The sequence below is a fragment of the Canis lupus genome, chromosome 34 (assembly GCF_048164855.1).
Source record: "Canis lupus baileyi chromosome 34, mCanLup2.hap1, whole genome shotgun sequence".
Classification (NCBI taxonomy): domain Eukaryota; kingdom Metazoa; phylum Chordata; class Mammalia; order Carnivora; family Canidae; genus Canis; species Canis lupus.
The window spans coordinates 9,141,773-9,166,982 of record NC_132871.1 but is presented as its reverse complement, the minus strand read 5'-3'; the positions used below and the strand labels follow the sequence as shown (position 1 = coordinate 9,166,982).

General features: G+C 41.2%; 1 protein-coding gene and 1 long non-coding RNA gene across 10 annotated transcripts in view; one reads left to right on the top strand and one right to left on the bottom strand.

Annotated features, from left to right (window-relative positions):
• PDE11A (phosphodiesterase 11A) overlaps positions 1-25,210 on the bottom strand; it is a 405,439-nt gene that overhangs the window by 338,211 nt on the left and 42,018 nt on the right. For 3 of the 8 annotated variants that reach the window (XR_012023877.1, XR_012023878.1, XM_072811249.1), the window contains exon 1: positions 22,934-23,974. The exons of the other annotated variants lie outside the window; for them this stretch is intronic. Coding sequence is in view for 1 of the 3 variants with exons in the window: in XM_072811249.1 (XP_072667350.1) it covers positions 22,934-23,824 (891 nt within the window). In the remaining 2 variants the exon portion in view is untranslated. Of the gene's footprint in view, positions 1-22,933; positions 23,975-25,210 lie in introns of those variants that run through there. 8 annotated transcript variants of the gene reach the window in all.
• LOC140624314 (uncharacterized) lies at positions 7,119-9,365 on the top strand. 2 transcript variants are annotated; one of them, XR_012023805.1, is made up of 4 exons: positions 7,119-8,009; positions 8,458-8,523; positions 8,809-8,934; positions 9,191-9,365. It is a non-coding gene; the product is annotated as an uncharacterized lncRNA (long non-coding RNA). The 2 variants fall into 2 exon arrangements; XR_012023806.1 differs by having other exon boundaries at positions 7,119-8,178.

Here is a 25,210-nt window from a genome sequence, read left to right as displayed (position 1 = left end):
TCTTAACATCTGACACCATCTTCTCAGACTGGCCTCTTCCATGAAACAGAATCATGATGGTTTGTAAATTTCCTAGCCATAAACTCCTTAAACTCAACTGAGATAAAAACAGATGAGAAATAATCCTGATAATCATATTTTTGCAAATAACTGACTTAGAGGTGTACTTGCTGCAGCAGTGATCTGAGATATAATAATCTCCTTAAAGTCATCACAAGAAGGAATTACCAGAACTAAAATACTCTTCTGTGGTCCTGCAAAATTCAATATATCTTGGTCAAGGTTTCTTAATAAATGTCCAAGGAAAAGTAAGTACTTTTAACAGGTCATGACGGTGAGCCTAAATTCTATTCCTGCCTCCTCTAACAGGCAATTGAGGGCTGAGGACACTGGATCTGGATCAATGTGTGGTACATTGGATGTCTTGGCTAGATGTAAGGATGTGCTATTCATGAGGTCAAAAGGTGGAAGACAATGGCAAATGTAGGTAGCATTTGAACAGAAGGCCAAATCAGAAAACAGAGAAGAGCATATATATAAAAAAAAAAGTCAATCAGAGGAGCAAGCAAGAGAGAAACAATCAAGATATATGGCTTCTAAGAAAAAGACTGGGAAGATCAGAGCATCTGGGGGGAGGCAAGGCCTGAAACAATTTCCCAAGATGAGGGGATACTGGCCCCCTTGGGTGTGGATAGTCAGGGATTCATTTAAGATGCTGAAGGGGAAGATACTATGTTTTTCTTTCCTTTCCTCTTATAGTATAAAAATGAATTATAAGCCTTCAAGCATAGATTCTAACCAATATTGTCCATAAAGACCATTTCTGGTTATGGTTTGGGCAATGTGGCCTTATACTATGACAATCATCCCTGGCTGATATTAGGTATTCAGTACACGTTTGCGAAGTGGAATTTAAGAAATGACTTTTTGATGAGAACCAATGCTATTTTCCTCACGGACAGTATCTGTCATGGGCAGATGATTCACACTGATGCCTTATAAATAGCATGAATTCCTTAGGAAATTTCTCCACTGGGCCCTCCTTTTATACTAAATTCAAGATACTAGCCAAACCTGCAGTGCTAAGTATTGTGTGTGTGTGTGTGTGTGTGTGTGTGTGTGCATATAAAGACAGGTCAGGAGTCTACTGACATTAAAATTTGCCTTGAAGAGAAAGCAACTACACAATCCAGCTTTGCAGCAACAGAGTCCATGACTTTGGCTTTCACTTGGTGTTCTAAGCCAGTAGGTAGACAAGCATCAAGTAGACAATGTATACCAATTACTCCAGCATTGGATGTGTAAGTTAGCCTTTAAATGAAGTTTGCAATCTGTTTAAATTATAAAGGAATTGACATAATTATGAAACTGATTCTCCAGATAATAAAAATTATAGCTATCATTTACCAAGAGCCTACCATGGACCTGGTATCTGTGCCAGGCGTTTTATATAATCACAACAGCCATGCAAAGTGAGTATTATTGACCCTGTTATGCACACAAGGAACCTGAGGCTAAAAGAAGGTAAGTAAACTTACCTAATGTAATTTACCAATAACTGAGCAAGAGTGCTGACTCAGAGATGCCTGAGTTTAAAACATGGGCTCCTTTCATCAAGCTACGCTACTTTTAACAGTTAGCTGTTCGCAGTCAGGGCCACGGCCCATATTGTTGTGAAATGCAGCTCCACGACCAGAAAGAGATCTGTCAGTGGTAATAAACAGTAGTTTATGTTCAACTTAACATACCAGAACAAAGTTAACACTGCCATTCACCAAATTCAACAGGGTAGCCACTTTTTCCCCAGTCTGTTGATTAAATATATTAGCAAAGGTTGACCTCTGCAGAAGGAAAGCACAGAAGAAATCAAGTATGCTTTCCGAAAGCTTAAAACCTCATGCTTCATGAGGACGAGGCACATCGCGAATTGTAAATACCTTTTCTCAGGTACAACCCATGTCATAAAAATGATGAAATGACCCAAGAAAGTGAAGCTTGAATCCTGATTTTACTTTAATTTCCAAAAGCTGAAAGTTGGTATATAAGTATAATGTATGATTTCCCAATATATCCCCTTGAGTTAAACCTCTCATGATCATGGTCATAAAGGAAGTTCATGGAAGTGCAAAAAATGCTGAATGTGATGCCAAGTCCTGAATTCCCTGTCCCAGTCCTGCTACTATTTACTTCCAAAATTCTAGGCCATTTAACTTCTCTAAGCCTCAATTTCTTCACCTTCTAAATGGGAATGATTCCTACCTTTCATAGAAGTGAGGATGAACTGATACAGTATAAAGTATTATATAAATCATAAAATGCTACATAAACATGTCACCACATCCAGAATACAGAACAGGATTCAGACTAGGAGCATTAGGAGCTCTCCATTTGCCAAATCCTGTCCTCACAAGACTTGTTTATTTCCTGTATTGTGTTCTGGGATATTTCCCCAGATGTTATTTCTGGGATATTATCCCTCACCCCACTTATTATATTTGATTGCTTCAGTGGGTGTCTGTCCCCAGAAATCAAACCAGTCCATGAGTAAAGCAACAAAGGACTTCCCTCTAGCCAAACAGCAAAGAGCTGTTGGGCCAATAAGTCACTGTCATGGCTATAACTTCGATGCCCTACATACAGTTCACCTATAGCATCCAAAAAGTTTCACAGTACAGAGAAATGTACAATTTATTCCAGGTTAATTTCCTTGCTTATATATTCTGGAACTCCAGGTCTTTACTCAGAGACATGTACATCTCCTACTTTAAAATGGATATACACAACTATAAGATCTACAAAGAACAACTCTATCTCTGCCTTGCAGATTATCAATATGTCCAAAGAGTGTGGGAAATTTGTTGACAATTTCCTCTAGTTAATTTCTAATGATGCAAATAGATTTCCTTAACGGATTTTGGTATTGACAACTTGTGATGAAAAATGAAAGGCTTTTCTTTTTCTTTTTTTTTTAAAGATTTTATCCATTTATTCATGAAAGACACGGGGCGGGGGGGAGAGACACAGGCAGAGGGAGAAGCAGGCTCCATGCCGGAAGCCCAACGCGGGACTCAATCCCGGGTCCTCAGGATCACAACCTAGGCTGAAGGCAGGTGCTAAACCGCTGAGCCACCCAGGGATCCCGGCTTTTCTTTTTAAAGGAACTATCTGTGTTGCATGCTCACAACTCAGCTTCCAGAAACATCAACTGTGTAGTCCATGTCAAAGTTGTCTCTCAACTTCAGTAAAGAGTGTTGTGAAAAGATGCTGAATAGCTCGTTATTTATTGTACATACAGCACAACAGAGGCAGCAGGTCATGTGCTTAAGAATACAAATTGTGGGGATCCCTGGGTGGCGCAGCGGTTTGGCGCCTGCCTTTGGCCCAGGGCGCGATCCTGGAGACGCGGGATCGAATCCCACATCGGGCTCCCGGTGCATGGAGCCTGCTTCTCCCTCTGCCTGTGTCTCTGCCTCTCTCTCTCTCTGTAACTATCATAAATAAATAAAAATTTAAAAAAAAAAAAAAAGAATACAAATTGTGAGGGATGCCTGGGTGGCTCAGTGGTTGAGCATCTGCTTTTGGCTCAGGTTGTGATCCCAGGGGTCCTGGGATTGAGTCCCGCATCAGGCTCCCCACAGGGACCTCTGCCTAGGTCTCTGCTTCTCTCTGTGTGTCTTTCATAAATAAATAAATAAAATCTTTTAAAAAAGAAAACAAATTGTGGCTCCAAATAATCAGGGCTCAAACCCTATGTTTTTTTTTTCCTATGACATAATAGTTGGCTATATCCTTTAATGCAGTTGATGGGAAGACCCAAAAGCAAACCTGAACCCAAATTCTTTCTTTCTTAAAGATATCATCCACTGGCGATACCAAGGAATGACTTATTCCCAACTTTCCCAAAGATAAATAAAGACAATGTGGGGGTAGTAGAAGGGAAGGTGCGTGGGGGGGATGGGGTGACTGGGTGATGGGCACTGAGGGGGGCACTTGATGGGATGAGCACTGGGTGTTATATATGTTGACAAATCAAACTCCAATAAAAAAAAATATACACACACACAAAAAAAGACAATGTGTTGCTACTCAAATAGAGCTTTAGTACAATTCCTCTAGTTTACACCACCAGCCGAATGGCAGCCACTCCTACAACATTCTGGAGCAGCCACTAATAACTATTGAGTGACTCAGACACATAGCCATTCAACACTACACATACCATGCTACGAAGATACTAATCATACAACTCTTGGGCAGAGGTGTTTTATAGGGCTTTTCCTCTTCCTTTCCATAATTAACATGAAAATTTAGAACTGGAAATCTTAGAAATCATTTTCCTAGCCTTCTCATGTTATATATGAAGATTCTAAAGTCACAGAGAGTAGGCTTTCTGCCCAAATTCCCACAGGTGATAAGTGCAGAGCAGCCCAGATCTGTGTCCCTCTCCTGCTCACAGGCCTTCTATGGTTCATTGTCTTCAAAGTGGCCCTATTTTCCTATTGGTCCCATCCTCCTAGCCACTGCTAATGAGGACGGACTCCTTGTAACCTCATAAACATTCTATGTGGAAAATGAATATGAGCAGAATTAGATACATTAAAGGAAGATTCAACAATCTAGGTGAAATACAATGGTGACTTGGACTGGGGTTGTGGCAGCAAAGATGGAGAAAAGTGGACAGACCTGAGATTTCCTTTAAAGAGTAAATCAGAAGAACTTTCTGATGGATTTAATTTGGTGGGTGAATAAAAGGAAGGAATCAGAAACAATGTCCAGGTTTCTGGATTGGGTAAGATAAGGCAGGGAAAGGAGCATGTTTGGGGGATGGGACAGTAAAAGAAAGTGTTCTCTCAAGGTTTCAGATAAAATAATCTATTTGAGAGGTGGCATGGCTTATGTAAGAGGAGGAATGGGGGATCTCTGGGTGGCTCAGCAGTTTGGCACCTGCCTTTGGCTCAGGGCGCGATCCTGGGGTCCCGGGATCGAGTCCCGCGTCAGGCTCCTGGCATGGAGCCTGCTTCTCCCTCTGCCTGTGTCTCTGCCTCTCTCTCTCTCTCTCTGTGTCTATCATGAATAAATAAATAAATAAATCTTAAAAAAAAAAAAGAGGAGGAATGAATCTTCCCCTTTTCTGGATTCCATAAGAATAGATTTCCCTTAACTTTCCAGCCTTTAGGCCCACCCCTTACTCTTTCCTATGAAGGCAGGATAAGTTACCTGATTAGTATGCTAGGGAGACTAACTGGGTACGCACAGCCCAGCCCAGCCCAGCACCCCTTAATTTTCTAGAGTCAGGTTACCCACAGAAATCATTCCCCTATTCTTGTTCCTCAATGCCGTAAGTTTCAAAGGGATAGGCCCTTATGTGGAGAAGAGTGTAGGCATCTAGAATTGTCTGTATCTGAGAGAATAGGTCTATTTAATTCTGAAGGTATTTTAAGCCTTTAAATATAAGCCCATACACCAGTATCTGCTCAACAAGTTATAAATGTGATATTTTGATGTTCCATTTCCTCTTCTGTCTTATCTTTCATCTCAGCCAGTTCAGGGCAGTAAAGAGAGATGTTATTGATAAGCAGGGTCTTCTCAGAGCCCAAGAATGAGAGAAACAGTGACAGAAGAACACAATCATCCTAACTCTGACACTTACATCCCTGTGGCCTCAGGAAAATGCCTCCAGGCTTGCTTTGGCAAGTCTCTGGCCTATTCTTTAGCTTTGTACATTTACAGAGAATTTGAGACTTACAAATGCATTCAAAATAAATGTACTCCTTTATCAAGGAAGGGAAAAATACCTTTTATAAAGCTGGAGTGATTAAAAAAATACTTTCACATACAAGTCAGGCATTCCCTTCTGCTAGAAATAATAAAGCAAGATGCAGGTGTTAAGGTTTTCAGTCAAGAGAAAACATTAGCTCTAGACACAGGGCCATGTGGCTTATAAAATTTGGTTAACTTCCTCTTTGATGGACTGTCATGGAAGGGCAGCAGCAAGTCTGGTGGCTGAATTTTACAAATGACTAGGCAAGTTTTAGAGCATTAATACAATAGGGGAGAAGCAATATAATAACAGAGGTGATTAGATCCTACATACTTCTTGGTGGATTCAGGAGGATGGAAAATATTTATTTTCTGTGTACAAAAGGGAAAGAAGAATGCTGCAGGAGACATTAACTAACAGGAATGTTAGGTTAACAGAAACAGGACCTCAACCAAGCAATCAGCCTGGGAATTGCCGGCATAGTAACTTCTGTGTCCATTGCTAAAAATTCCTGGTAGATACTAAATGAAGAGATATACCAAAAAAGTAATATTTCTCATTGTTCTAATAAACACCTGGAAAAAAAAAACCCTGGATGTTATATACCAAATGTTTAAATACCAATTTCCCTGTCAGTTGTTCTACTTAGAATGTACTTGAAGGGCAAGATCTTTTTCATATTGCAAGGTATTGACCCTCAGAAAATAAATTACAACCAAGGAGCACATGGTGTAAGAGTTTGGAATGTATTAAAATTGTGTGTCTTAAAAGAAAAACAAATATTTTATGTATCTGATCTTAAAATGAAAAAGAAAAATACAATTGCAGGCCACAGGGAAGTGAAAAGGAAACTCAGTTGTTTTCTGAGGGAATCCTGTGAGATTTAAAAAGTTGCTTGGGAGATTAAAAACTGAGAACAAATACTTATTTTCACATCCTATCCATTTTATGTTAAGGTCAGTAGTGTCAGGGAGGGCCAGAAGCAGACAGAGAAATGAGAAGCAAGAATAAGGCAAAGGGGCAGGGGCAAGATGAAGGACAGGAAGTGGGGGGAAGGGGACAGGAAAAGCAAGAGGAAAAGAGAGGGAAGTTGGGAGGACAGAGGGGAAGCAATTACTCAAAAGGAAGGCAGGTGTGGAACGCCAGAAAAGAGGAAATGGAAAGTTCGGGACAAAGAAATGGAGAGAGGAAAGGGGAGAGGTTGAGGCAAGCCAACAGTTAAGGGGAGTCTGAAATAGGTTAGGTAAATGTGTCTGTTGATGCTATTGTTCCAATGAGTTCCGGAACATGAACGATGGTGATTGTGATCACTGTCTAGATGTCATTTAACCATTCAGCACAACTGGTCATGGGTGACTTTAGAAGAGTTGCATCCTTCTCAAAGGACTATTTCCTAGGGTAACGATTTAGACAATCCAGATAAAAATATCTGGAGTCTAAAAAAGAATCTGATTGTCTCAGAGGATGCTCCTAGGAAACAAGTACAGATAGAGAAAGGAGAGTACTGGTGGTTCTTTGGGGGAAGACAGAAGTAGTGGTGGTGGTGGTGCATTTACTTTCATCAAAGGCTTGGTACTAGGCTCTCTGTATACACTAATTTGGTATATTTCCACCCCTAAAGCAGAGAGCTCCCAGTCTGACCTTTTACACTTTCCCTAGTGAATCAATCTGCCTTGTCTAAAAGACGACATTACTGCCATCCAAATAACCATATGAAAATAAGAATACATGTCCTTTGCTAATCACTGTTTTCCCAAGGCCCTAGGCCTGTTATGTTGTCATGGCTGATACTTTTTTTTTTTTTCTCTTGCTTCATCCTCTCAGCTTTGCCAATTCCTCTTCTCTACTGGTAATAGTTGAATTGCTCAGTTCCCTGCACCTTCACATCTCTAACATTCACAGCCTGGACCACCGGAGCCTTCTACATGACCACCTGACCTAGGAATCTAACCTCATGTATGAGAAAATGAAAGGACCCTTGGCCTATAAAGTGGTCTACCTCAACATTCTCAGCTAAACCCCTGGTCTTAATATGACCTTATAACGTAGTACTAGTACCTAGGCCACTTGCCTTAGTGACCAATTCTTGACTACCTTCCTTTTCCTCACTTATTCACATAACAAATATTTTTGAGTTCCTAACTACTTACATGCTAGGCACTGTGCCGCACACAGGGAGTGCTATAAAGCTGAGAAAGTCATAGCATCTGCCCTCAAAGAGCTCACAGTTTAATGGACAGAAAGACAGGTGAGCCAAAATTAAAATTACCAAAAATAGAATAAACAGCAAGAGTAATATGGGTGAAGTGTTATGGAAATAGGTAGAAAAATAATAAACTTCTATGGAGAGTTTGCCACCCTCATTATTCTTACAGATAAAACCATCGTATAGGCACCACCCTGGAACGGCTTTATGGGTATGCATCCAATGTAGTCACACTGAGCCCCATCCTAAGAAGGGTCTATACACACACTTGAAATTTAAGTTGAATTTATGTTTTGCCCCAGCCCCATGACCTCTACCTGTTTCTACCCAGGGTTATAACAGGGTCAGGTTGATGAGGGTTGAGACAGGAGGATGCCCACATTCTGCGGTTGCCCACCATTCCTGGTGAAGTTGTGGGTATGGGTATGAGGAAAATCAGGAGCCTGCAGTGTCTCAGGGTGGCACAAGGCTCTGGCTGTTTCCACTGCAGGTTACAGTTCCATAGCATGCTCAGTAAAGCAACTCTGGAGTGGCCTCTCACCCACCCCTGATCCAGGTATGATGCATGTTCTGGCACAGAGGCTGCAGCCTTTTGGGATTGTCTATCTGGTGTAGGTGGGGGTGGCTGGCCTGGAAGGATGACTAGAACCTCATTTTGATTTTTCACTGGGTCCCACAAATTATGTAGCCAGGTCTAGCTCCATCCTTTGTAACCTACAAAACTTTGAGATTAGAGACAACAATCTCCTCAGCAAATTTCCTGCCTACAGAGTCCTCTTCTCTAATCCATTCTCAACAATGGAAACTAAAACAGCAAGAATCTTCTCCCCATTTCTTCCAGGTCCCTTTTCCAAAGCCCAGCTGGTTTTCTCTCTCAAATCTTATTCTGAGAAATTAATCCTGCTCATGAGCCCCAGCCTATGAAAACTAGGAAGACCTGCTGGAAAGGATGGCTCACTACTTGAAGGTCTTACACTTTAAGCTGCATGCCATGACTGGATGGCTCTTGGGCTGGGATCCACTTTGGGGTGGGCCTACGCTATATTTGCCAGCCTCCCTGCAGTTGGGTATGGCTACATGCCTGAGTTCTGGAGTCTGGAAAGACAATGAAATGGGAAATAATGTGTGCCACTTCCAGACCTTACCCACAAATCCTCCCATGTCATTCATCCATTTCTGTCTCCCCTCATCTGCTGATCACATGTTGAATCCCCATGTTGCAGGTGTGGAGGCCCAAGCAGGAAAGAATGCCCTCTTGGAGGACAGCTACCCATTCATCAGAAAGAGCCACTGAGAGACGCCTGGGTGGCTCAGTGGTTGAGTGTCTGCCTTTGGCTCAGGGCGTGGTCCCGGAGTCCTGGGATCGAGTCCTGCATTCCCTCTGCGTATGTCTCTGCCTCTCTGTGTGTCTCTCATGAATAAATAAATAAAATCTAAAAAAAAAAAAAAAAAAAAAAGGAAGAGCCACTGAGCTTGCCAGGTGTATCCTTTAAAGCAGCTACAGGCACTCTATTAGTAAATATATTTGTGGAAATTTTTGAAAAATACATGAAAGAAAAGACAAAGACAAAAAGAAACTCATCTCTATTAATGTTCTGGTGAATCATCTTCCAGCCTTTCCCCATGCATTATTCCCAGAACGTTTTACTGAGTCCTCATAACGTAACAAACAGCATGTTGAACATTTTTGATATATAATATCACTTAATCCTGACAACAGCCTTTTAAGATAGCTATCATTATCCCCATTTTAGGGCTGCAGAAACTAACAATTGTAGAAATAAAATATGATACAACTCTTGAGGGGTTGGGACTGGGAATCAAATTTGATCTGTCTGATTCTGAATCCAGCCCCCTCTCTCATGCTTTTGTTATTGTTATTATTGTTAAGAAAACCGGGATGCTACTGTTTTATAAATATGCTTCATTCACTTAATATTTTGTGGGCAACTTTCTCTGATTAAATGTTCCATTTTATGATATAATATAATCTATTTATCCAAACATTTAGCTGGATGCTTGGATTGATAAGCTTACACTTTTATAAATAACACTATCACAAATATACACAAATCTTTGCACATACCCATAAAAATTTTCTTAGAATGATCTGGAATTGCTAAATCAGAAGTTAGGACTATTTTTAAGGCAATACATACTTATTGCCAAACTGTCTTTTATCAGTGATTTCCAAAAGGTGGGGAGGAGACTTATGAACCCAGGGAACATTTGACAGTGTCTAGAGACATTATTAATTGTCACAACCGAGCAAACATCTGGTGGGTAGAGGCCAGGCATTCCAAAATGTCCAAAATGTCAATAGTGCCAATGTTGAGACACTCTTAGCTACATAATGGTCTCATCAGGGCATGTCACTCTTGAGACAAAATGAAGACTACAATAGGGCTCTTCCATTCATTCAAACATGATTCACCAAAAAGGACCTACTTACTATATGTCCGATACCGTAGTTAAATGCTAAGTTAGCATTCAAGGAGAAGGGTCAGATCAACAATCAAGAGTAAAGAGAGGAGGTGGTTTGGAAGCAAACTGTACCTTCACTTGCTAAAGAGAAAGCATGTCTATTTCATTTTATACCTTCGTATCTTTCCATACATTTTCATCAAATGATTTCCATATAATTTTGCATTAAGTTATACAGCCTTACAAAGTTGCCACAAGAAATGATTAATTTTGTTATATCGCTACATACATAAATGCTTTATTCTTCAAAGCTATCTCTAAGAATAAAGTTGGTTGTTTCTTCAACAGAAACTCAAGGTCTTAGGTATGAAACATCCCTGTGGTGACAGTGGCTTCTCTTTCCCCAGCTGACCTTTTTGTTCTTTAATTTAACATAGCAGATCATCTCAATTTGGTTAATTCAGAGGTGGAAAAATGTTTGCCTGCCCTTTCTATTTTAAATTAGTAGGCACTCCCCTGAGTGCCAATTCCTTTCTGACTATTCAATGGGACTCACAGCAGGCATGGAAAACATAAAGGGACCAAATCCAGAAGCTGCCTCTCTGTTTCCTCATTTAAGAAATGGATGAAAAGAGAGAGGGGAAAGATTCCTTGGACCCGAGCTGTGCTTATCACCCTCTTCTCCAGAGATTCTGTGCTTCTTGGCCTGCTTGGCCAATGCTTGGCACATTCACTGTCACTCTCTTCCTTGCTTCTCTGTATGCTAATCTCTGGGCTATAATAAAAAGGGGATGCAATGGCTACCCTGGACTTTCAAAGCCAGTGCTCAGAGAAGAGGAAGTGAGGGAAGAATCTGACCCCAGTCTCACAGAAGACAGAAAAAGGAACCAGCCTTAACAGATGCAAGAAGCATATATCCTATCATTTAGTGGTTCTCTAGAAGCAAAAAGAAGCATCTACGTAAGAAACGTATATACTCTATAAAGGTGGCCATTAGAGATGGGATTACAGCTTCATCTTTCCAGAGGAATTTATGCAGAACAATTTAGAATGGTTTCCTTAGCAACCCTGAGATAATCTTTCCTACAATGTCCCAAGCCTACAGTTCTTAATTCCATTACAGATGTTATTAAAACTTTAAATATGTAATCATGCACATTAAGTTGCCAAATACTCATAAAAACTATTAGGTTATTAAACTGTATACAGCCATTTAAATGAAAAAGGAATAACATCTAATTTCCTTAAATTGAAAAAAGTAAAGGTTAAGACATTCTGACAATTTGATAAATATCAGTAGCTTAAGTATAAGGATAATGCACAGCAAAACATTAACAACATATCCAAACAGAAAAACATAAAATAAAGAAAGCCTATCTTCTATTTGGTGAATAGTCAATACATTTAAAATAAATTTGTGTCATAGATTCCACCTAGCCTAATAAATTATTAGAGCTTGATTACAAGCACCATGATTTAGTATTCATTTAGCCTTTAACGTTGGCTACCACAATTTATTTAGTTTACAAGTACTAGATCCAAATACTGTCATTTTAAAAAATCTTTTAAGGGGGTACCTGGGTGTCTCAGGTGGTTAAGTGTCTGCCTTCAACTCAGGTCATGATCTCCAGGTCCTGGGATCAAGCCCCATGTTGGGCTCCCCACTACGTGGGGAATCTACTTCTCCCTCTGCCCTGCTCATGCTCGCTCTCTCCCAAATAAATCTTTTTTAAAATTTTTAAAAAATTTTTAATCTTTAGGATTTCAAGAATAAAAGTGCAAATGGTCAATCTGGAGACTTTATAGCACAAAAACCCAATACATACTTTTGGGATTACATGTTATACTAGAAAAATAGGCATATTCATCAGTTGTAAAAAATTAACATAACTACACTTGTCAAATGCACAATATGTATTATGGCCAGTAAATACTGACAGTATAAAATTCATTTAAAGCATTTGGTTACTTTACAGTTTAAAGTAATCATTACCTATGTATAAGGCATCATATATGTATGGTACTATCCTAAAGTGTGCCTGAGACTAGTTTTAATCCAGTATGGTAAGAAACACAGACATGGAAATGATTGTCTTGAAGGAGAAAGGTTATACTCACAGATCCTTAAAACACAGGAGGCATGGCACATCATGCAGGGCCACATGGGTAAAGACCAGAGTCAGCCCTTACTAGGGTTCTCTTAGGAAGAAATGGCAGAGGCAGGTAGAGTCCCTGAATCAGTCTATTATCATATAGTTTGAATAATTTCAGCAGGCTCTGGACTATAAGAGTGGTCTGAGACTTGGCCCTGGGGTGACATAAACAGGGGGATTCTGGCTTGGTGTGTGAGTTTGATCAAGCAGATTGTTGGGGATGTGCGCTCTTTGGGTTGGTTGGTTTGTATATCACAGGTGCAATTGCAGGGGAGTCATTCATTATCTCTAGGAATTAGCTACCCTTGAGAGGGTCAGTCTTTGCAGGATCAGGGCCCCAAGAACCATAACATCAAGAATATGGAAAATAAGAAAATTTGTTCAATACAGGTACTACTACATTTAAAATCAAAGTTCTCGTTTCATGCACAAGGACCTTTCCAGGGCCAGGCCCTATGAATAAAGCTTGCTTGACTATGCATTTAAAAACATGATAAGGTCTTACATTGCTTACTTTATCCTTTTGAATATTCTTTCTCATTATCTCATTAGAATCTAATATTGGATTTAATAAATACGTCCTTACAAAATACTGTGGGATAGACATGTCTGGAAATACTATCCCTTTATTATAGCTGAAAACTCTAAGGCAGAACTGGGAATTGACCTCAAGATTCCTATCTCTAAGTCTAGAGCATGCTCTATACCATGCTGATGGCTTTTACCATTTAACGAGATTAGTAATTGATGAATTCAATTCTCAAACAAATAAGCTTATTAATCAGGTTGTTTAGGGAAAAAGTTCCATTAACTAGACCAAAGTCACTTCTTCCCTGTTAGGTGTGATTGGCCCAGGCTGCCTCCTATGGAGTTTCTTCAGGGAAATAGCATATTGGGAATAAACAAAATTACTTGGACAGAAGAAGATAGCCAAACACCAATGAGGCATTTCTGAACTCATTTTCAACAGATTTCAATCACTATTTTCTATACACTGATGAAATTCAGTGTTCAAATCAAAGAGATATTTCCACCTGACCTGGTCTCTGCACACACTTACATTCATGGTGAGTAAACTATTAAATATCCTCATGACTCTGGATAGCCCCCCTTTGGTTCTCCAGATGCTCTTGTCACCATTCACTATTCTGTTCTGAGCCAGAAGGCTGACTCCTATGAATCACTGTGCCAGGGAAGACTCTCTTTGCCATCCTGGTTTCAACTCACCCTGGGTTCAAACACGGAGTGACACTGGGTGGTTGCACCCACCTCTTCAGATGTAGGGATGGAGGTTCACTTCTATATAACAAGGGCAGTTGTATTGTTTACTATTGGACACTTTGTCATTTCAGCTGGAAGGAGGGATGGAGAAGTGGTATAGCAACCAGCCCAGTTTATTGATGATTATAACTATAGGGAATACAAGGGAAAGAGATAGCTCTTGCTTGGACATGCTCTCTGGACATCTAATAACTACATCTTGGAATGAGTAGTTTGCAAATTCAACCATCTCAGAAGTTGAATTTTTGAGACCTTCTGAGAGTATGTGAAACATAAGAAATGTCATCGATAAATTTGAAAGTACAATGTTCCTGAAAAATAAATAATTACAAGGTTGATAAATATAATCTCTCATGTCTGAAAAGACTTTCAGAGAAAAGTTCTAACATCCATAAGACCTTATCCTTGAAGGAATGTTTTATCTTTAAAAAGTTGTACTGCATGAATGGGGTAATCACAGAAAACTAGAAAATTCAGTTAGCCAGAATAGACATACTCCATCCTATGCTTTGGCCAAGAAGATGGTAGTGGGCTGCTGCTAGTTTAGTATTTGGCTAGCAGCAGTCTACTTTCTCCATGGTTTCCACATGGAATAAAGTAAAAATAAAAATTAAGGGGGTGAGGAGATAGGAACCCAGCAATTATATGAAGATTTGATTAATGCAGATTCAAGCAATTCAGATAATTGACCAGTTATCTGGGCTTCGTAAGCCCTATTTAAAAAAAAAAATCTACAAAATCAAGTTTAAAGAGTAAGAGATGTGCTCAGGGGATGAATTCCTGGCTTAGCTATCTATATGGCCTGCACAGGCTGAACTTTGTACTTGGAGGTGGTTGAAATGACCACATAAAGGGTATATCCATGTAACTACTTAGTTGAATAGATTTACATTAATCCATATATGAAGTATTGCAGAATGTGAAATGAAGAAGTCATGATCCTAATCTTGGGGAATTCATGGTCAAAAGGTCATGTAGTATCCAAATAGTTATGATACTATAAAAATAGAAAGCATTACAGAAGATCAAAGAGGGAGAAATCCTATCTAGTTTGGGTGGGATGGGGCAGAGATTAGCAAGAACTTCATGAAGTGGGGCTTTGAGAGGTGAGAGGATTTAAACTGGCAGAGAAAAGAAGGCAAAGGGACAGATGTGAGTGTGCATACCATAGTTAGTGGTCAGTAGAGGCCACACTGAGGATGGTGGACATGGAGGCTCTGCAGTCCAAAGGTCTTACTCAACCCTTCCAAGCCTCAGTTTCTCCTTCTGTAAAATGATGGTGGTTAATAGCTGCCTATGGGAATTGTAGAGAGGATTAAAAGAGACAATGCTTGCTAATGAGCTAATGCCTGGCTCATAATTAGTGCTCCATAAATATAGTTATTGTTAATCCACAGTGGAGCTTCAGTTTCCCTTCTATCATCATATTTTAATTCTTAAAAAATGGACACCCTTAAAAAGCTCTCAAAGCTTCCTCATTTTATCATTTAGATAAAAAAGATTTCTTGGGCAGCCCAGGTGGCTCAGTGATTTAGTGCCGCCTTCAGCCCAGAGTGTGATCTTGGAGACCTGGGATCAAGTCCCGTCAGGCTCCCTGCATGGAGCCTGCTTCTCCCTCTGCCTGTCTCTGCCTCTCTCTCTCTCTCTCTCTCTCTCTCTCTCTCTCTCTGTGTCCCTCATGAATGAATAAATAAAATCTTAAAAAAAAATTTCTTGTACTAAATTTGCAACAGCCTAAAACTATATGTTATGATAGGAAACAGAATTTATTATTAATATATAAAAACCACTATTCAATCATTGAAACCAACCAATTAATAAGAAACCATTGGAATTATAAAAAATACACTTTTTTTAATACTAGGAAACTTTCTTTACTATTTTAATCCCCAAAATAAATAAAAATAAATTTAGCCTGAATGGCTATAAATGGCCAGGAACCAAGTTTCTCCTAAAATATTAGAAACCCAACTCACCCTTTCATGACTAAACGGCTTCTTTTATGATTCAAATTCCACTTTCCAAAAGAATGTGGTTATATTGCAAAGCACCACCCTTAAAATAAGTAACTGAAGTAGTAAGTAGTGGATGTCAAGATCTTGTTGACTTTTCTGTAAAACAACTCAAAGCTATTTCAGAGGAAAGCTTCATATGACTTTTCAACACTATATTAAACATGAAACACTAACTTCCAAATTAAGCCCAGTGTTGTAAATAAACAGGTGACCCAAACCTTAGGAACCAAAATAAATTGGTCAGATTAGTAAACATTTAGCTTATGGGTTGGGAAAAAATTAAGTTAACCTTAAATTACCTCCCCATGATTCTGTAGGAACTGTACTTCTCTGTAATCTATCCTCATGTACAAAGCAGCAAATGCAATTTGTCACTGTGTTTATCATGATCATGTGTCTGTCAGGAAGAGGGGCTGAAACAGCAAATGTTTCCTGCTTCAAGCACAAAACCAATTCTGGTTCTGGGCTAGTGAACATGTTTGTGGGCTTACGGAATTTTTAAAACATTATGTGCAAGGCTGAAACAAGAACGCATGTAACTCCTTTTAATACTAGTGTTGAGGTGGGATCAACATCTGCCTTTTAAGCAAATCTCAGCAACTCAATTACAGGACCAGAGACCCATGTTTGTCAGCACCGGCTCATTAGGGAAGGAAGCATAGTCCTCACTGAATTTTCTAGGTATATGAAATTAATCCTTTCTGAAGTCAAACATCTTTAAATCTAGTTATTTCAATGGAGATTATTCTAAAATGAAATTGAATGAAAGCAAATTATAAAATATCATTATTTATATTTGTATTTAATAATTATAAATGTTAGTATAATAGAATGCATTCTTAAACACAACTTTGTGTATAATTTTTGTTTGCTTGTTTTCGGTCTCTTCAAAGATAAGCAATCATCTCTCTCTTCTTATATTAGGAGAAGGCAAAGCAAGATTTGACAGAGAAAATATGGAGAAAGAGTAGTCCTGGCAGAAAAGATGAAAAGCACAGAAACAGAAAAGCACAATCCAGGCATTGAAAATGGCACATAATTTAATTAGGATGGAGCTGAGGCCATGTGAAAGGAAGCAGTAGACACTAGCTGAAATAAAATTGAACTTCTCCACCTAACACCCAGAATGACTCAGACTCAGGTCCAGCTTCACAGACACGTGACTGGTGCCGTTGCATAGGGGCCTCCTGCTTGAGGTTTAATGCTGTGCTGTATGAAACTCTTAATAATTTTATCTTTGAATTTGTGCCAAGTGAAGTCCAATGGAACAATGGCATATGACCCCAAAGTTTGAAGCCTTGGCTCACACTCAGTCTTCGCTCCCAGTGCCTGCCCAGAACAAGTTCTTGATTATTTACCCATGCTCACAGTATCCTGGGCCTCCCTTGGCCTCCAATCTCATCACTCTTCCCTCAAGACTGGGAGCTACAACCACGTCACCTCGGTTGAGTGAGAAGCCCACACCCCCAAGAGGCCCACACCCCTACCTATACCATTGGCCTCTGCTCCTGCTTGGGATCTGGGTAGGAGTGTGGGGAGGGTCAGGTGCATGACCATGCCATCACAGAGAGGAGCAAGGCTGTGATCATCCTTACCCAGAACTGGCAGCATTATGACCAGTTAGGCAGGGAACTCAATGGGGGTTTCCTGCCTACCTGAAATCCAGGTACAGAGCTGCTTAGGATGGAGGTTGAAATCACTAGGGGATTACATGGCTGCTGGGGGTTGAGGCTGGCACAGTTTTAGGAAGAGATTAACTTCACCGCCAACCAGGCTCCTGTTTTACCATTGTGCACCACACTCCACGAATTATGTAGCTGGCTCTATGTAGAATCTTTATTCACCAAGCTTATTTTCCTGTTATCGATAACAACATCACTCTTCTCCATATTACCCAGAGTATTATTAACTTCCCTTCCTCCTAGCCCAAATCCAAACCTGCAGAACATCTTCCATTAGTCCCCTGCTGCCCATTCCCACTGTTCTTTAGTTCAGTTCTTCATCATGGCTCCACTAGACCATCGTAATGGACTACTAGTTAGTTCCACGGCTTTGAGCCTCCCCCTGTACAATCCATTCAGCTACTGCACCAGGGTACCCAAAACACCACTATGATCCTACTAAAATGTTCTTAAGGGCTCCCTGTAACTGTTAGTCATTGGCTAACTGACTGTTAGTAAAATCCAAATTCTTTTGTCAAGGATTCAAGGTTCTTTCTTCTTTTACCTTCATCTTACTTTTGCATATTCATTCTATAGCATGGGCAATACCTTGGCAGATTAAACCACTCACTGTGCCCTATACACATTTTGTGCTTGCTCATTACTGTGCCTCTGCTGAAGCCATTTTGCTACACCTGGATCATGACACTGAAACCCGCAATCGTCTCCAACAGTGAAATCTAATCCTTTTTTCAGCTTGAATGGCACCTCCTCCATGAAGTCTTCCATCATGAGGCCAGTTATAATAGGACTCCGTTCCTCTCTGAGACTAATCATTTAGTTTGCAATATTTATTAAGTATAGCACTTGGTATGTACTTGTTTGCGTATAGTATATGCCCCTCCAATATAAGTGTTTGGAGGGCAAAAAGCACATCCTCTCACCTTTGTATAAACCCACAATCCCCCTACCCAGGCCTTAGGTACAATGGGCGCTCAGTGTATGCTTGTTGGAACTAATGAATAAATGAATCTGTAGTGTAAACAGATCAGGTTTTCTGAAAGCCTGGCACACCTGTAACCCTTCTGCGTCATCTCCTTTCCTCCTCCCAGTTTACCTAACAAAACATCCTGACTGCTTTTCAGACCCAAAGCCCATCTAACACCTGTATCATCATTATCAACACTAACAAAAATGTCATCTCACACTTTTTATTAATGTTTAAAGTGCTATATTCTGAATGCTTAGAATAATCTCAAAGAGAACACCTGTTACTTGAGTGCTCTTACTTTCAACCTCTTGAGGGCAATTTTTTCATTACTATATTAAAGTGGGCTGTTTAATAACTTATAACTGTCAAGGAAAAAAGGTAAATTGCAGTCACTGTGATCCATACTGGATACCTAAAATGAATTTTTTTCCACTTGCAATTTTTTTTTCTTCTGATTCCAAGTCTGTTTTTTTGGACAAATTGAGGAAAGTATGAAAAATGATGAAATAAACTAAGGGTTTTTTTTTTTTTTTGCTATCAACTTTAGTATTTCATTAAATAGTCTACCCCTGACTCCAGAATGTCATGGTTATTATCATAGTTTCATAAGTATCTTTAAGGCCTTTCTTAAGGCCTTTCTCTCACCCATATCCTGAACCCAAGAGGGCAATTTTTTCATTACTATATTAAAGTGGGCTGTTTAATAACTTATAACTGTCAAGGAAAAAAGGTAAATTGCAGTCACTGTGATCCATACTGGATACCTAAAATGAATTTTTTTCCACTTGCACTTTTTTTTCTTCTGATTCCAAGTCTGTTTTTTTGGACAAATTGAGGAAAGTATGTAAAATGATGAAATAAACTAAGGGTTTTTTTTTTTTGCTATCAACTTTAGTATTTCATTAAATAGTCTACCCCTGACTCCAGAATGTCATGGTTATTATCATAGTTTCATAAGTATCTTTAAGGCCTTTCTCTCACCCACATCCTGAACCCAAGAGGATCATCAGCCTAATTTTCAAATGATTAAATTTTGAAACTCTGTATGATCAAAATTTCACTTCCTGAAGAAGAAAAAAAAATGACAGTTGAATCTGAGCAAGAAACACCTTAAAAACATAGTAGGCAATGAAGAATCAGAGAGGATGGTTATATTTTTACAAAGAAACTTCAGAATGTTTATATATGATCAGAATTACGACGACACTGATAAAAGAACATATATTTGAAAGGTTGTCAGTTTTCATTAAGAGAAACCTATAAGAGTCAGAAAACGGAAAGGATGGGGGAAATGCTAGAATTTAGGAAGAATGCAACATTAGTATAACTCTGTAAAAAGTTTCTATTGAATAAGTTCCTAAAAGCATAAGACTTTTGATCGGATAAGATAGGGTCAAGTGTTACCAATCACATTTAGAGGAATCTGAAGTAAAGGGTAGAAGGGTAGAGGGGATCCCTGGGTGGCGCAGTGGTTTGGCGCCTGCCTTTGGCCCAGGGCGCAATCCTGGAGACCCAGGATCGAATCCCACATCGGGCTCCCGGTGCATGGAGCCTGCTTCTCCCTCTGCCTATGTCTCTGCCTCTCTCTCTCTCTCTGTGACTATCATAAATAAATAAATAAATTTTTAAAAAAATAAAAAAAAAAGGGTAGAAGGATAGATATTTCTGTCTTCCTTGAATGTAAAGACAATTCGAACATAATTTAAGGGTGGAACATGGCTCAGGTAAAGAGCAGGTTGGTCAAAATGTGCTGAGTCCACCCCTCAGTCCCAGATAAGGAGAAAAGCAATTGAAAATGAGGTAAGGATAAAACAATTCTAGCAGACTAATCATCATCATATCATCACAAATTGTTACCATTTCCTGAGCAGCTGCAATGTGGCAGGTACTGTTTTAGGGGCTGTAATGCAATCTTCATTTTATTTTCCAAACAATTATCTTATCTTTGCCATGTAGATGTTATTATTCCCATATTGCAGATGAGGAAATTGAGACTCACAGATTAAGAAATTCTCCCAAGGTCACACTAATGGTGACTGCGTATTATGGTGTATCATAATAAAGAAAAAAAAACAGTTCTTTTTTTAAGAAGAGTAGCATCAAAAAAATGCAGAAACATAGAAATATAGTTAAAAACATAGAAATATATAGTAGAAGCCAGTGATGAAACAAAAGAGAAACTTTCTGACCAGGTCGAAATGAAGACAAGACATGACCCAAACAGATCTCAAACTCTCAGCCTATACTACACCGTCCCCCACCTGCCTCATGCCAGTCCTCCCAAAAACCTCGTCTTCTTAAAGCACTTAACGCCACCCTGGGGACTCTCCTTTCAAATTGTCAGCTTTCAAATATCAAAGGCAACTTTGCTTTACACTCTGTCTTCAGAGTACTAGTACGGCCCAGAAGAAATACCAGCTGCTGCAAACCCGAAAATCTGTAACTCTGATAACACCTCTAGCCACAGTTCCAGGCAGCAGGAAGACAAGTCAACTGCTGAGAAAGCTGGGAATTCTACTCTGGGAGAAAAGATGGTTATGTGGACAATGTTAAATACAAGCTGGGAGTCAAAAGAGGAGAGCAAGAAATAAAGGCTGTAGAAATGAGAGAATATCAACTGGGGAAGAACAAGAAAAGTGAAGGCAATGAAGAGAATAGATTGCAATTCTGGGCTTTAACAAGTGCCATCCAACTAGGAAGGGATTTTATTTATTTATTTATTTATTTATTTATTTATTTATTTATTTATTTATTTATTTTTAGCCCAAGTACACAATAAGAATATGGAAGTAATGGAAAAGACTTTGTGATTGTTCAACTTTTGAAAGAATCTTCAACATACCAATTTTTATTTTTTTTAATTTATTATTTTTTTTATAAAGAGCTCCTACATTTTTTTTTTTTTATGATAGTCACAGAGATAGAGAGAGGCAGAGACACAGGCAGAGGGAGAAGCGGGCTCCATGCACTGGGAGCCCGATGTGGGATTCGATACCGGGTCTCCAGGATCGTGCCCTGGGCCAAAGGCAGGCACTAAACCGCTGCGCCACCCAGGGATCCCCAACATACCAATTTTTAAATGTTTCCATTTCTTCCTATGGCTTTCCAAGATCGTAGAGAAACAGACACTTATGAAAATTCATTCATTGGTTGCTTGACCTAAAACTATCAGTCCTCAAGGAGAATATAATGAATAATGCACCTCAATAATAATCAATAACAAAAATTTAATGAAATGGTATTTTGACAGGCATCCCTATGAAATTGTTATACTGACAGGCACCTTACAAAAATCTGAAACTCAATTTTCTACATAAATTGTCAACTTACAGCTGAAATACAGAAAATTTTACCCTCAGTGTCTTTCCCACCACTTTTGCTATTCTGATCAACAGCAACCAAACTCAGAGAAACAGGTAATTCTATTAGATACTGGAAGAAGTGCTCATCAAATGACCATGAAACTTTCATTATCAAGGATAAGAACTTTCAATTCTTATGAACCCTAAAGAAGTCTCATAGAAAACACATCCAGTTTCATCATGTTCAGTGAATAGATACTGAAGAAATTAGAACTGACTGGCTTTCGGATCTGGCATCTAATAGCAAGTTCAAATCGCCGTGAAAATGAAAGGCTTAGAAAAATACCAGAAAACGGCAAGTTGGGTTTCCTTGTCCACTTGAAACTAGCATGTTTACCCTGCTGATTGCCTTTGGATTTGCTAAAAAATTATCAATTTTTGTTTGTTTCACAAAAAAACCTACTTGCTCAGTCCTGTCAAAAGCTGACTGCAGATAATGCTACACTCAAACCTTAAGATAAATAATCCCTCTACTTGTCCAACCTTTCTAAATTCAATAACAGAAACAATTAGAAAGGCACAAATGGGTCAGAGGCCCTTTGTTCCTCTGATTTTCCTCCTCTGTTCTTCTTCTTCCCTACCTTGAAATGTATGCAATTTTAAACTAAAGAGATGTGAAAGTAGTTTGGTACTTTGTTTCCTGTCCAACTTTGAATGAGAATGAAATTTATTACAGTCCCAAAATACATCAGAGACACCAACATCCCATTTTCTTCAGACTGACACTAGTATTCTGGAGTTTTTTTTTTTTTTTTTTTTGAGCACCTCACAAATGCATTCTGAAACCATACACTGATATTCTTAAAGACAAGGAATCTTGACAGAGAAATGTGATATTATTGAGTGCAAAATGTAGTCCTTGTGATATATGAACTGTTCACAAGCCACTGTGTGTTAGGAAAAGACCATTATATCAAAGATGGTGTATAACACTCTGGTCTAAACTTGGAAAGAATTTAAGTAGCAAGATTAGTATTGTAAAGAATCCAAATTAATGTGTTCCTGGATGCCAAAGGGGAACAGAAGGCTTAGGTTACAGGCCAGCAGGGCTCTGGAAGGGGGGCAATGCAAAGTCCTACCTGGTAGGCATCGGGAATGTTGACCGTTTCTCCATGCTCCCCGACATAGCCAATGATGCCTTTGCCCCAGGGGACCTGCACCTCGTTTGAGTTCTCTGTGCTGCTGCAGGGCAGCAGTGGGGTTCCTGCGTGCACATCAAAGAATTTGGAGACCAAGCTCTTCTTGCCAGCAGCTGCCCCTTCCACCAGGAAGAGAGAGCAGCGGTCAGCATCCACCATGAGGCAGACAAAGATGAGGATCTTGTAGCTCAGGCTGGTAAGGTCAAGGTCATTGGAGATATCTTTGACCAGTTCCAGGAAGAACTGACGCTCATTGTGCTTTTTGAGGTGGCACTTGTAGTCCATGGCCGTAGGGGGGTACTGAGGCAGATTCACCCTCGATTCCAGCAGGGCACTGAGAATGTGGGCCGTGGTGGGGGGCAGGGAGCTGGCCTTCCGGAGAAGCGCCCTCCGCCGCACACTGCTCAGGGGCTCCTGGGCCCGGGAGGTCACCTGCTCATCGTAGGTCCTGTTCACGTGGATAGCCTTGGAGCGAGCAAAACTCTTCCTCAGCTCCTTCTGAGAAGCTCTCCGCTGCAGGCTCCCATCGGCCCGGCTGCCACTGGCCCAGCTGGGACTCAGGGGGACCCCGCCACCGTCCCCGCCACCCGGAGCGGGCTGGCTGTTGGCAGAGCCGTTTGGTCCAGTGCCACCGCCGTGCGCCCCGCCGCCGGTACCGGTACCGGCCACCGCGGGCCTTGGGCCTACAGCCCCCTGACCCCCACTGTGCCTCTGCAGCCACTTCTCCACCGTCTCCTGCTTCCCCTTCCGCATCAGGTAGTCTTCGAACAACTCTGGGTGTCTGTCCAGGAAAGTTTCCACCTCCCCAAAGTCCAGGTGGGGGGCTGTCATGGTCCCAGACAGCTTTCAGGGCCACCCTACTCTCGGACCAGCTGCGCCCCTGCCCCAGCCCTCTAGCTGGCCCTGCACATGCCCTCCCCGCAGCTCTCCCAGCTCGGCGCGGCTCTGCGGGCGGGGGGACCTGCTGCGAGGCCGGGAGGGGTTGGCCGGAGCCGCGCCCGCGTCCTGCGGCTCCCGCTCCGCGCAGGTGCGCCCACTGAGCTGCGGCGGCGCCCGCGGCTCCAGTCCCGCGCCCCGAGCCCGCGCTCTTCCCGCCGCCGCCGCCCGGCGAGTGGACCGCCGAGACTCGGGAGGTGGGGCGGGACACGCCCCGACAGGCTCGGAGCCCGCGGGAGGAGGGCGCGGCGGCGGGAGGCGCGGGCGCCCGGCCAGCCCGAGTCCGCCGCCCGGGGGGCCAGGCGGTCCCTGGAAGAGTCTCCGGGCCGCGCGATCGGCGCCTGGGAACGCGGCCGACTCCCGATCGAACACGATTAAAGGGGTGAAACGCACCGAGTTCCTTCCCCCTCCTCCCTCCCTTACCTCCCCAGCCCTCCCAATTCCCCGCCCCTTAATCCTCCAGCGTTTCCAGGAGGCCCCAGGGGAGCCCAAGTCCGAGGAAGTGTTGGTGCCTTGCGGGGGATCAGACCCCGAAGCCGACTCCGAGGAAATGAGGATGCTCAGAGGCAGGGAGGATTATGTTCTGGGATGTGACTGTGGATTGTCGGTTCCTAGGATTCCTGGGACTGCCCGCGAAGACTGCCCAGCTCCTGTGGGCGTTCAGTAAATATTAATGGAACTGGATTTCCCCGAAATTAGCAAATGAATTTTCCCATCTAGCTTATGACTTTAACCAAATGCATGCGCCTGGGGGAGTGGGGAAAGGTGGTATCTGGAGGGGGTGGAGGGATTAAAACACGGTTCCTTGGATTAGGGTGACCTTGCCTCGCAGGAGCAAATAGCAGGGTGGATTTAAGGGCCTCGGGGGGCTTCCTTCCAAGCCAGTCCTGTAAATTGGGTGGTTTCTCTTCTTTTCATGAATGACTTTCCATCTCTTCCTTCTTTCTCCACTATGTCTGGCAAGGCCACCAATGCTTCCCCTCCTACCAACATCCTAGGTCTTGTGGGTAAGGATTTCTCCTCTGTGGGAAGCTTTTCTTTCTCCAGACTTAGGGATGCTCCAGATCTGGCTTGTCTCAGCTAGTTAGACTGAGAAGAACATCAAGTTTCCCTTGAGCCTTTTCCAAACCTAGTGGTTAAATGTAGGTGATTTTCCAGGAAAGAACAGCAGACTGATAACCCTTTCTTGATGCTCAAGGGTCTCCTTTTGTGAGAAACAAAAGCAGACTGGGAACTATCCAGTACCTTGGGACAGCAGGACAATCTAGACATGCTCTTACA